The following is a 13,980-nucleotide window of genomic DNA, read 5'->3' as shown; positions in this document are numbered from 1 at the left end:
GGTGGCGAGTGAGGATGGAGGTGTCTCTGGCTTTGGGCGCGGGAGGGGGTGGGGGAAAGAAGTATAGGGGGATTCCTGGGCGCTGGCTCTGAAATCTGGGGCAGCTTTTGCTTTGCCTTCCTGTCAACCCCAGCTGTGCATGGTAGTGTTTGTCCCTGGCGTCAAAGGCAGGAACAGCTGAGCCCTTGTACGAATCCTTGAAGGTGAGAGCCAACGAGTGGGCGTTTCACTTTTCCCGCGTCTGGGGAGCCCCCGAGGCTGTGCCCTTTGACCTTTGACATGTGTGCAGCTTCTGCTTCTCCAGGTGAGTTTGCACCCGTCCCTTAAATCTCCGCTTCTTCCTGACGTCACCGATCCACCTGAATTGCACTTGTTTTTCCCAAACACTCCCCCTTCCCTGGGGCGGATCTTGCCTTAAAATTGGGGGTCTTCAGAATTACAGCCCTCCCTACGGGAGACTCAAAGAGAATTTCCTTTGGATGATATTTTGGTAAGGAAACAGGCTGATGTATTGTATAATGGATGTCATCGGCTCAACACATAAGATAATGTGTTCTCTGCTTCCCAAAGCAAACCTCTCATCTCTTCGTTGAAGAGATCACAGGGTGGGTAAAGACACAGGTCGGTCCTTCATGCCTTCTAATGATTTCACAAAAGAGTAAAGGAAATAGATTACAGTTGATGGATTTTGTTTTGTGGATATTTTCCAGTTTATCTCTAAATTTGATAAAGATATGAACTGAGGCATGGAATCAGTACATACAAAAATCTTGAGCTTTAATAACAAGTCCTCTGCTGTCATTTAAAGTTACTTAGTGCTACTTTGTCAATATCATTTTTCTTTGTAGATAACTTTCATATTTAGATACTGGCTATTAAAGTGGGACTTCATGAATATATTAGACTTTTAAGCATTATTTTGCTCTATCATACAGCCACTGATATTCTTAGGTTCCTTCTTTTGGTGATTTTGCCATTTTTATACTAATCTCTTTAGTAAGAAGACATGTTTATGTTACTGTGCCTCGAGTTGGAGGGACCCCATTGTGTGAAAAAGCTGATAGGATTTTGGAAATTACAAGTATTTTTTTGAGAGAAACAGATTACTGTGTGCAAGCTACATATGTCTAACTACTGTCTTGAGTTTTAAGTTGGATAATATGCTTTGCTATTGTTTTTTATCTACTGTAATCAAAGATTAAAAAATAGATAAGAATTATTAATATGGTTCCTTGACTGGAAAATTATCTCGCACAATTTGTAGTAAAATTTGAACTTAGTTGACAATCCTATGCAGGGTTGGACTGTGGAACAAAACAGTCGAACATGAGAGTGTTCCCCCTAAACATTTCCAGAATTGGGAGGGAATCACCAGGGGCCGTGGAGTGCTGCATCTTGCTTTGCCATCATGGAAATTAGCTCATCATGCTTTCAATTTCTGGCTTTTTTGTGTTTGTTTATTGGACAATAGAAAAAGTAAAATGCAAATTTTTATGAATAAGACTCATTTTTAATATACTAACAAGATGCCAATAATTTGGTTTTTAAAAATTTTTAATAATAATGAATGGAAGATGTGTCTAAAAAGAAAGAAAAAATTGATATTTCCTTTTTTCTTGCCTTAGACTAGCATGGAAAGAAGAAAACAAGAACTAATTGATTTTTTTACTCCAATAATCTTTTCTCTTTGTGTTTTAAAATGTTGTCATTCAACATTTTTATTCCATAATTCTTTTACTCAGTTGAAAGGTTTCTTTTGGACCTGCTCCTGCACGATCAAGCATTGCTGGATAAGGTTAAGAAATCACTTTGTTCCACTAAAAGTTGATGCTATCCAGACTTGGCTGGGTCGTCATTGATTCTCTAAATTCCTTTCCTCATCAGGAGGGTGATTATTCAAGACTCTTATCCAAGGCTGTTATCCAGGGCACTTCTCCCAAGCCCGTCCTATTTCTGCTCTCCATAAGCCCCCACAGTACTTGGACTTCTTCCAGTTGTGCAAATGATTTTGCCTCATACTTGACTGAGGTATCCACCATGAGGTTCCTCAACTTAACTTTCCTAAACCTCAGTCTAATTTTTACACTTCATCACTTGCTTCACTCCTGGCTGAGAAGGGGTGTCCACCCTTCTCTTCTAAGCTCATACTCCATTTGTGCTCCTAAATATTGGCCATCCTTCCTCCTCCAGGATTTTGCTCTGTTGATAGTATTTCTCTCTTAGATCATGTGTTAGATCCTTTCTTCCAAAGTTTTTTTCCTATGCCTTACAAATATCCTTTCGTGAACCACCTTCCTTCTATCCTAGCTCTATCTCCATCTATTGGCCTTCCCTTTCATCAAGAAACAGTCTGAAGGGAATTTCTTGAGGCTTCTATTTTTTCACCCCCAATGTTCTGGCCCTTGAATACAACTGAAACGATTTTTAAGATTGTGCTCTTTCTCCTCAAAATCCTAACTCATTTTGCCAATAAAGTTTCTCTCCTACAAAAGTGCCCTTTATTTGCGAATTGCAGTGCTTCAATTCCAGATTTCCGGTGAAGGGTAGAAACTGGTTTCTGTCACCCTGAGGGTCCATAGAAATGCAAATGACCTACTTGAGAAAGTGAAGCATTAACCTGCTAGCTACACCACCTTCCCTCTAACTACTGGGAAGTAGAAGAGGGAAGAGGGGTCTCTGCTCAGGCTGACTGTGAGGCCTAGGGCAAGTTAGAAAGCTTAGAAAGGTTAGAAGAAGGAGGTTTGGTGAGCTCCACCCTCAAGAACACAAGTAAACATTGGAAATCTGAGGGAACTTTTAAATCACCATCCCAGAAAAAAGTCAACCTAAACCTTTCATGATTATGAAAACTTTGTAACTTTCCAATGTTTGTTATTTTCATATTAGCACATAATGAGTAGTAGTAAATTCCTGAAAAAGAATAGCAGAGGCAGCAAGGAAAAGGGGGAAGGAGGAACACTGTCTCTCTTCTCATTCTTGGATGTCGATGGAGAAGGTGGGATCAGTGAAGATAAGAACCCCAAAAAGTACACTGATAACTGATAGTTATTTTTTTGTTGTTTTTAAAAGGAATGTTAAAACAGAAGCAGATGGCAAATGAAGGAAAGAGCAGTGGAATAAACTGGTCCTGAGAAGGGATGCTAGAGCTTAATAATAGTTCTGCTCAGGATTTCAGAATTGGCTGTGCCCCACCTCCAGCCCAGTAGCTGAATATGTAAATCCTCCCCTGCCCTTAGAGGCCAATAGTTACCTGTAGGGACTTTTCTGAAAATTTCCTGACCTTACCGCCCTCTGGAAAGGGTGATTTCTGCCTTAGTATATTATTGTGGCTCTTAACACTCTTTACCTCATGCTGTAGTTATTTGTGTGTGAGCCTTCTTTCGTAGAGGATAGGATACATATCTATGGTCATGACTATATCCTCCATTGTGCCTTGGACTACTACTGAAGTGCTCCCTACACTAAGAAAAGCTGACATTCATTAGTCTTTTTTTCAGTCCTTGAAAGAATTTAACTTCCAACAATGAAAAATTGGAATCAGTAACATTGGGAGGTAATTAGAAAAAGATGAGACTAGAAGTTCAATGTGGAAAAGTGAGGCAATGTGTGGCAGAGTGGTTCTTGCCATGTAGCCTCCTGAGAGAGAAAGGCCTAAGATCTTATCTCTACCAGGACCTATCTCTACCCCTCTATGAGGGAGGAGACCTGTGTGAGAAGGACTAGCTGCATTGCTTTGGCAAGAAGTTATCATGTTCAGAGCTAAGGCTGTAAAACTCCATGTATGGGGGAAAGCACTTGAAATTCAAGCAGGTTAAATAAGGGTTACATACATTTTTTCCATTTGAAGCATCCAGGTTGTTCTGTCTTTTGGAACACAGTGGTATCATGAGAATTTAACAGCTTTATAAAATCAGAAAAGCATCAAACATCTGGTAAGTATAATAGACATGTTTCCAAGTACCTATATCCACAGCCCTTGAAGTAGGCAGCCCTGTGTGCCTCATGATCTTCTGGCCATAGTATCAGCCCCAGTGAGGACCTGATTCAAATGTTGCGAGTCCATTGGCTGATCATTGATCCATAACCCTTAACAATGCCAGTCAGATTTTTCTCCTGGGAATTTGGAGTTGAGAGAACAAGTGAGCCAGAGTGAGCAACTGCCTTGGTGCTGATGTTTTCTGGGTTTCTATTCTCCCCATGAAGCCAGAATAAAATTCATTTTTTATTGTTTCACGAGATTTATGTTTCTTGTAATCACCTTTAACCTATTCTTTTCCTGGTTTGCCTTTAGTGAGTCTCTGTTCCTTATAATCAAAAAGTTTTACTAAAATATCATGCAAATATTTTACAACAAAACAAAACATATATTGTGATCGTCTTATTAAACTATGAAGAGCAACAGTCTAAAAATTTCTAGCAAGCAAAGAACAGAAAATGAATGATCTGTCTAGTTCTGAATATTGCCAATTTAAGTTGAGTAAAAGAGCTTTATTTAGTGTGGTATCTATTCCTTCCCACTCCCCAACCTCAAAGCCTTTTATTCCTCAACTCTCAGTTCTCCTCCTTTGAAGTTGGGACCAAAAGGAGAACTTTGAGAAGATGAGCAATGTGATTACTTTTCTGGGGTAGAATCATTTTGCCGCACCATTGGTATAGGAAGAAAATATCAGAATTGATATTTATTTTATACATTTATACTAATTTTTTAAGAACCAGGCTAAAAAATAAAAATAAGATAGGAACATTTAATAGAGTTATCCCCTAGGGCCCCACAACTCAGGGGAAACAGATTACAAAGTTTAAGTTCCAGCAATTAAAAAAACCTTTCAGGAGGAAAACCAGACTCCATCCAAAACTGCTACAATATTTATCTAAAATATCTAGTTTTCAACAAAAAATTGAGACCAAAAAAACAGGAAAGTGTGACCCCAATTCAGGAAAATATGTAGCCAATAGACACACTGAGTGGACCCACTTGTTGGATTTAGTAGACAACTAATCCAAAGCAGCTACTATAAATATATTGAAAAACTTAAAGGAAAAGTAATACAACAAATAGGGACTCTCAACAGAGAAATAGAAACTATGAAAAAGAACCAAAGGAAATTCTAGACCAACAAAAACTGTCCAATCTGAAGAACAGAAAGAAAAGAAGATTAAAGAAAAATGAACAGAGCCTCAGAAACTTGTGGGGCAGCTGGGAGTAGGAGAAGGAAAGGAGGGATAGAAGGGTATATAAAAAATATTTGAAGAAGCAATGGCCTAAAACTTCCCAAATTTTATAAAAATTTTAATCTACAGATCCATGAAATTCAGTAAATCCTGAGTAGAATAAACATAAGGAGAGCCATAACTAGATACATCATAGTCAGACTGCTGAAAGACAAAGATGACAAAATTTTGAAGCAACAAGAGAATAACAACTCGTGTACAAGGAAGCCACGATAAAATTTACAGCTGACTTCTCATCAGAAACAAAAGAAACCAGGGGGCAGTGGAAGGACATATTCAAAGTGCTGAAAGAAAAAAACTGTCAATCAAGAATTCTGTATCTAGCAAAACTGTCTCTCAAAAATGAAGGTGACAGTCCTCATAAATAGACATCTGTTGGAAGTATGCTAATTACTGACAGAACCGATATAGCTGCCAGCTTTGAGTGAAGCCCAAAGCAAAAGAAGTCTATCAGACAGATGCAGGGCACCCGGAAAGTCAACAATCTCCATTTGTAAAGCAGCTCTTGACTCAATGCCAATGCTGGGACATCAAGTGATCACCACAATAAAATGCTTTTTGAGATATTGGATTTGAAGTTCTTCTCCTAAAATAGATTCTTAAAAAGATGACCTCATATGGAAAATATGACCTTCCAAGTTCCAAGATATCCAGAGTTCTCTGTCTGCTTCATAAATGTGGAAGTAAGCTGACTAGAGCAGTAGGGGAGAGAAAATAAATCACACACAAAAGCTCTCCCCACATCCTATCCTCTGACCATGGCACCTGACCCTTTCCATCCCTGGGCCCCTGTTTCCTTAATACACCAGGTCACCTAACTGTCACCACAGGGCTTCCACACAGCTGATTACAGCTTCTGTGCAACTTGGGGGTTGGACTGAGGAAGCAAGTCAACAGCACTTGCTCATACATCATCTTGTCAGGAGGCAGAAGTCAGGAACTTCCATATTTTTCCGTGGTTTAGTACATTTTTAAAATAAGAAAAGAAAAAAATGATGAAAATAGATGCAGAAAAAGCAATTGACAAGGTCCAACACCCATTCATAATAAAAATGCTCAACAAATTAGCAATAGAAGGGAAATTCCTCAATGTGATAAAGTGCATCTATGAAAACCCTATAGCTAATATGATATTTGTGGTAAAAGACTGATTCTTTTTCCCCCTAAGGTTGAGAATAAAATGGTGTCCACTCTCATCTCTTTTATTCAACATCATACTGGAGGTTTTAGCCATTGTAATAAGGAAAAAAAAGTAAATTAAAGGCGTATAGATTAGCAAGAAAAACTTAAAGCTGTCTTTATTCACAGATGACATGATCCTATACATAGAAAATCCTAAAGAATATACAAAAAAAGTAATACTAGAAGTAATAAATGAATTTAGCAAGGTCACAAGATACAAGACCAATATATAAAAATCAGTTGTAGTTTTATATGCTAGGAACTAGCAATTTGACAATGAATTTGAGAAAACAATTCCATTCATAAAAACATGAAAAAGAATATGATACTTAGGAATAAATCTTAGATTTCAAAATATACTACAAAGCTATAGTAACCAAAACAGCATGGTACTGGCACAAAAACAGACACAAAGATCAATGGAATAGAATTGAAAGCCCAGAAATAAACCCACACATCTATGGACAGCTAATCTTTGACAAAGGAGCCAAGAACATACAATGGAGAAAAGAAAGTCTCTTTAACAAATGGTGTTGGGAAAACTGGACAGCCACATGCAAAAAAATGAAAGTAGACCCTTACCTTACACCATACACAAAAATTAACTCCAAATGGATTAAAGACTTGAATGTAAGACCTGAAACTATGAAACTTCTAGAAGAAAACATAGGCAGTACGCTCTTCGACATCGGTCTTAGCAACATATTTTCAAGCACCATGTCTGACCGGGCAAGAGAAACAAAAGAAAAAATAAACAAATGGGACTACATCAAACTAAAAAGCTTCAGCACAGCAAAGGAAACCATCAACAAAACAAAAAGACAACCTAACAATTGGGAGGAGATATTTGCAAACCATACATCTGATCAGGGCTTAATCTCCAAAATATATAAAGAACTGATGCATCTCAACAACAAAAAAACTAACAACCCAATTAAAAAATGGGCAAAAGACCTGAACAGACATTTCTCCAAAGAAGATATACAGATGGCCAACAGACACATGAAAAGATGTTCAACATCATTAACTATCAGGGAAATGCAAATCAAAACTACAATGAGATATCACCTCACGCCCGTCAGAATGGCTATAATTAACAAGACAGGAAACAACATGTGTTGGAGAGGGTGTGGAGAGAAGGGAACTCGCATACACTGCTGGTGCAAACTGGTGCAGCCACTATGGAAACCAGTATAGAGATTCCTCAAAAAATTAAGGATAGAACTACCATATGATCCAGCTATTCCATAGCTGGGTATTTATCCAAAGAACTTGAAAACACCAATGCGTAAAGATACATGCACCCCTGTGTTCATTGCAGCGTTATTCACGATAGCCAAGACTTGGAAGCAAGCTAAGTGCCCATCAAGGGACGAATGGATAAAGAAGATGTGGTATATATACACAATGGAATACTACTCAGCCATAAGAAACGATGAAATCCAGCCATTTGTGACAACATGGATGGACATTGAGGGTATTATGCAAAGTGAAATAAGTCAGAGGGAGAAGGTCAAATACCGTATGATTTCCTCCATTAAGTAGTAGATAACAACAACAATAAACAAACACATAGAGACAGAGATTGGATTGGTGGTTACCAGAGGGGAAGGGGGGAGGGAGGAGGGTGAAAGGGATTATTCGGCACAGGTGTGTGGTGATGGGTTGTAATTAGTATTTGGGTGGTGAACATGATGTAATCTATGCATAAAGAGAAGTATAATGATGTACACCTGAAATTTATACAATGTTATAAACCAATGTTACTGCAATAAACAAAAAATTAAAAAAAAATAGGAATAAATCTTAGAGTAGAAGCATAAGGCCTCTGATCAATAGATTCAATATGATTCTTATGAAAATCCCAGCAAGCACTTTTTGTAGAAATTGACAAGCCAGTCTTAAAATGGACATACATAGGAACAAGAATACCCTAAACAACAATAAAGTAGGAGGAATTAGAATATGCAATTTCAAAAATTACTGTAAAGTCACAGTAATAGAATATAATATTGGCATAATGATAGCCATTTAGATCAGGAAATAGAATGGAAGGTACAGAAATGTCTTTAGACTTATGGTCAGTTGATTTTCAACAAAGATGCCAAGGTAGTTCAGTGGGGGAAGGGGTGTCTTTTCAAGAAATGCTGCTGGGATAATTGGACATCCTTATATAAAATAATGAACTTATACTCTTACCTCACACCATACAAAACAACTCATTATGCATCATAGACCTAAGAACTAAAATTATAAGAGAAAAAATTATAAAATTATAATTTCTGGGAGAAAACATAGTACAAAATCTCTGTGACTTTGCCTTAGGCAAAGATTTCTTAGATATGACACCACATTATGATCCATAATAGAAGAAATTGATAAATTGGACTTAATAAAAAATAAAAGTTTTGTCCTTCAAAAGACATCAGTAAGAAAATGAAAAGACAAGCCACAGACTGGGAAAGAATACTTGCTAATCATAATCTGATACAGGACTTATATCTAAAACGTCAAAAGTAAGAAGACAAGCAACTCAATTAAAAAATGTGCAAAATATTTGAATAGCCATTTCACCAAATGGTTGATAATCACATGAAAAGGTACTCAACGTGATTAATCATTAGGAAATGCACAGTAAAACCACAATGCAATACACTACACAACCACTAGAATGGGTATTAGCAAAAGATTGATAATACCAAGTGATGACAAGGATGTGGAAAAACTGGAACTCTCATAAATTGCTTATTTATATACCCACTTTAGAAAACTACTTGACAGTTTTTTAAAAGTGCAGATATAAACTTACCATATGGCCCAGCAATTCTACTTCTAGAAATCTACTCAAGAGAAATAAAAACATATGTCCACACAAAGACTTTTGTATGAGTAATAACAGTATTATTGATAATAGGAAAAAAACTGGAAATAATCCAAATGACCATCAACTAATGATTAGGTAAAATGTGACACAATGTAATACTATTCAACAATGAAAATACTGAACTACTGATACATGCTACAATACGAATAAACCTCCAATATATTATGCTAAGAGGAAAAAGTTGGCCACAAAAGCCACGTGCTGACACTTCCAAAAGTGAAAAAATATAGAGACAGAAAGTAGATCACTGATTACCTTGAGCTAGGATGAGACGATTGAATGCAAATAATTATGATTATGACAGAACTTTTTCAGGTGACGGAAATGTTCTGGAACTGACTGGTGGTGATGGTTGCACAATTATACATTTTATTAAAAATAATTGCATTGTACACTTAAACTGATTGATATCAGGGAAGTGAAATTTACTAGAGAAAAAGACTAAACTGCAGACTTTGTATAATTAGTGGATGGAATTGAAATTTGAGTATCATAATTGAGTACATGAAGCCAATTTTGAACTTCTTTCATTATCTTTTTGCAGTATCTATTTTAGCTATTGTAGCCCTTATAACCAATTATGGGAATAAACTGACCTTAGACTGAATTCTTCTATGATCAGGTCTTAAACCAAGAATTTCAAGGTAATGCCACATTTTCCATCATATCACTCTCACTAAAATTTATTAAACTATCAGTACTATATATGTCAATAGCATATATCTTTTTGTACTCACGAATTTTTCTATATTTGTGTTTTATAATTTAAGTGACATTAGCACAATATTACACTTAAAGAGTTTATAACAAATAATTTGAAAAGTGTATGCTCAAAAATGTTTAGTAATAGAAGTATGTGATCGAGATTGTTTGGAGACCTCAGTTTTAGTAGAATATCTTTAGATAAAATGTACTTTCTTTCCCTCTTGTTTTGGTTTGTTTGTTTTTGTTGCTTTTTAGTTTTTCTCTTCTGTCTACCCCAGGTGGTAGGAATATGTCTTTGGAAGACTACATTCTAATCTTATTCTTTTGCTCTTTTCTTTGTCTTGAAGATCACTTAGATCATTTACCTCCAATAAGTCTCATTTGAATCTGTAACATCTTGAGAGAGATCAGTGAAGTCTCAAGTGATATTGAGATGGGTATTCTTCTTTTGACACATCTAAATGATGTGAAAGTGAGAACTAAATAACAAAAATACAAGAAGAAGAAAGCCGAGGAAATTTCTATAAACTAGAGAATTTGAGAAAAGAAAAAAATTCTACCCACACATAATTAATGCATTTTTTTCCTAAAATTATAGAATTTTAGAGCTAGATAGAACCTTAGAGATTACAAACCAGCATTAAAACTGGCGATATAACTACCAGCCTAAGACTCCATCCAGCCTTATTGATCTCTCTAATAAAGAAGAAATTAATATGATTTAGACATTTCATTGTGTTTGCTATTTATATGTGTGTAACTAAATTTTCCAAATCTAAAATAATGTCAATTTAAAAATTTTTATAGGGATAAAACATTAGAGGAAAAAAATATGCAGTTATACCAAGAATTCTCTTCCTTGCATTTATGAATGACTGCTTTATCTACACTGCTCTTCTATATTATTATTTGACTATTGACAAGAGGATAACCTCAGGTATTTTGTATTTAATCTTCAATATGTAATTATTTTTTATGTTCTTGAAATTGACTCGAAACCTATTGACCACCACTTGTGTGTTTTAAAAGCTGACAATTGTGTTTGCTATAGTTGGTGGAGGAGCACTGAGCTCAAAATCAGGAGATCTGGTTGGGTTCTAGCCTTGCCTATGCTGCCTGCTTCTTCAAGTCTTGGACAAAGCGTTTAATCTCTCTGGCCCTGTGTTTCCTGGTCTGTAAAATCTATCAGTCAGACTAAAATCTTTTCTGGGCTTATGTTAATTCATGTATAAAATGAAATACTGCATGATCTCATTCTAAATCTTGGCTTTGTTTTCTTTTGAAAGAAATTTACCAAAAATGTTCATCACCCTTAAGTCTATTTCCACCATCCTCTTTGTTTTCATTTTTCTTTGAATAGACTTCTTTCTTTTTCTTTGTTTAAGATCTGCCTCTCCACTTAACTCCCACTTATATCTTGCCTTGTTTTCCCTCTCTCTAGGACCTTATCCTTACCTTAACAAGGGAGCCACTATTTACTAAAAAATAGCGTGACAGAGTTCCACTTCTATGCATGTTGAGGAGCACTGCCTGCGAGTTGTCTTCCTTCACTGAGAGGGAATAGAATAGAGAGGTCAGGAGCGTGGGCTCTGGAGCCAGACTGGGTATGCATCTGGTCTCTGTCACTGGTCTCTGTCGCTGTATGATCGTCAGCCTCAGTTTCCTATTCTGCAAAATAGGAACATCAGTGTTACCCAAACACTATTGTGATGATTAAAGTAATCAAAATACATAAGGCTCTTAGGATAGTGCCTGGTTCATAGTAATTGCTCAATAAATGTTGGTGGTTGTTGCACCCCTCTGTATAGACCCTCACAAAATGGTAATCACTTCAGCACAGGCTGGAAGAGAAAAGGGTAGCACTGAGGCACGGGAATAGCTCTGAGTGAGTGGAATGGTGGGTTCTTACAGTTTGGGGCCTTCTGCAACAACATTCTTATTCCCTGCTCCCTGCTTTTTCCCATCCATCCTCTTGGACAAAAGCATGATGAAGAGGAAGACTGGCATGATTTGTGGGTGATGTACCTTTCATTTACTTTGCATAAGTAGCTACCTATGGCAACTTTTTATCCAAGTAAATTCTGTTCGAAATGTGATTTTTTGTCTTCCGCCATAATTCTGAACTGGCATGCCATAATTATCATACTCTAAGACATTAAAGAAACAAGCTGAGGAATTGTTCTTTGGGCAGGCCTATCTATATAATACTCCATCTGAGAAATGGCCCTGGAAAAAACTGTTCTCAGCAAAGAATGATAATTGATAAAAACATTTCTTTGATAACAATCCAAGGGAAGCGATCTGTTCTTAGCTCTTTCTAACTATAAAATAGATTTAGCCATTCATGAACAAAAGCCAATGATTTATTTTCAATACCACCTTTAACAAGCCTTTGTTTTTGATAATGGGGCTCTTTATCTATTCTCTATCAAAGCAGGTTTTTAAAATATAACAGCTCTTTTAATAAGGAAAAGGCAGACAAATCTGATAGCGGGATTCTAATCTGAGTGCAAAGCATACTTTCCACCTCAATATTTAGCTACTGGGTTTTTTTGGGGGGGCGTGCTTATTCATTTTGATTAAGAAGTCCCATTATACCTAATGTTCTGTAGAGTGAGCATACAAATATGTCGCATAGAAAAAGACTGACAGATAAGAAGCCAAAATTCTATGGTACTTAGAAAATTGTAACATTGCACATATCTGATGAACATGGAAGATAGTGAATCTGGATAAATCAATGAGTATTTCACTTTTCCTTATACTCTTCTAGAATGGAAAGAAAACAATACTAAACAATATTGACAAAAGGTTAATTAGTACATGAACTTTTTCAGATCATAAATATTGTGTTTGAAGCTCAAAAAAAAATATATGAACAAAAGTAGGAATTAAAACTCCCAAGTCATAGGCTGTCACATAGCAAAGAATTTGCCTTTTAAGAAAACATCTTCAGTATATTTTTATTTCAAATACTAACATAAGAGAAAAAGTCACATATTGCATGATCATGTAAGAAAACAATATGCAACTCAATAACAAAAAAAAATCTGATTAAATTGGGCAGAAGAAGTGAATAGACATTTATCCAAAGAAGACATACAAATGGCCAACAGGGATGTGAAAATGTGCTCAACATCACCAATCATCAGGGAAATACAAATCAAAACCACAATGAGATATCACCTCACACCTTTTAGAATGGCTAGCATCAAAAAGAAAAGAGATAACAAGTGTTGGCAAGGATGTAGAGAAAAGGGAACCTTTGTACACTGTTGGTGGGAATGTAAATTGGTGCAGCCACTATGGAAAACAGTATGGAGGTTCCTCAAAAAATTAAAAATAGAACTACCATATGATCCAGCAATTCCACTTCTGGGTATATATCCGAAGGAAATGAAATCACTATCCCGAAAAGATATCTGCACCCACCAAGTTCGTTGTAGCATTATTTACAATAACCAAGACGTGGAAACAAGCTAAATGTCCATCAACAGATGAATGGATAAAGAAGATGTGGTGTGTATACACACAGTGGAATACTACTCAGCCATAAAAAGATAAAATCTTGCCATTTGTGACAACGTGGATGGACCCTGAGGGTATTGTATTATGCTAAGTGAAATAAGTTGGACAGAGAAAGACAAATATTGTATGATCTCACTTGTAGATAGAATCTAAAAAACCCGAATTTATAAATACAGAGAACAGATTGGTGGTTGCCAGAGGCAGGAGCTAAGGGTTGAGTAAAAATGGGTGAAGGGGGTCAAAAGGTAAGTCCTGGGGATGTAATGTACAGTGTGGTGACTAAAGTTTAAAACAGGGTATTGTATATTTGAAAGTTGCTAAGAGAGTAGATATTGAACATTACTACACACACACACACACACACACACACACACACACATACACAATTTGTAACTATGTAAGGTGATAGATGTTAACTTATTGTGGTGTTCATTTCACAAAATATACAT

The 13,980-nt window shown here is 36.4% G+C and overlaps 1 protein-coding gene across 2 annotated transcripts in view; it reads left to right on the top strand.

Annotated features, from left to right (window-relative positions):
• Positions 1–71: 71 nt before the first annotated feature.
• Positions 72–13,980, top strand: part of CCDC148 (coiled-coil domain containing 148) — a 238,622-nt gene continuing 224,713 nt past the window's right edge. For both annotated transcript variants that reach the window (XM_058549014.1, XM_058549015.1), the window contains exon 1: positions 72–304. In XM_058549014.1, the coding sequence (XP_058404997.1) occupies positions 280–304 (25 nt within the window). In that variant the 5' untranslated portion in view covers positions 72–279. The remainder of the gene's footprint in view (positions 305–13,980) is intronic.

The sequence above is a fragment of the Diceros bicornis genome, chromosome 10 (genome assembly GCF_020826845.1).
Source record: "Diceros bicornis minor isolate mBicDic1 chromosome 10, mDicBic1.mat.cur, whole genome shotgun sequence".
NCBI classification, from domain to species: Eukaryota; Metazoa; Chordata; class Mammalia; order Perissodactyla; family Rhinocerotidae; genus Diceros; species Diceros bicornis.
Note: the sequence above shows the minus strand (reverse complement) of the source record. Positions and strands in the feature narration are given on the sequence as shown.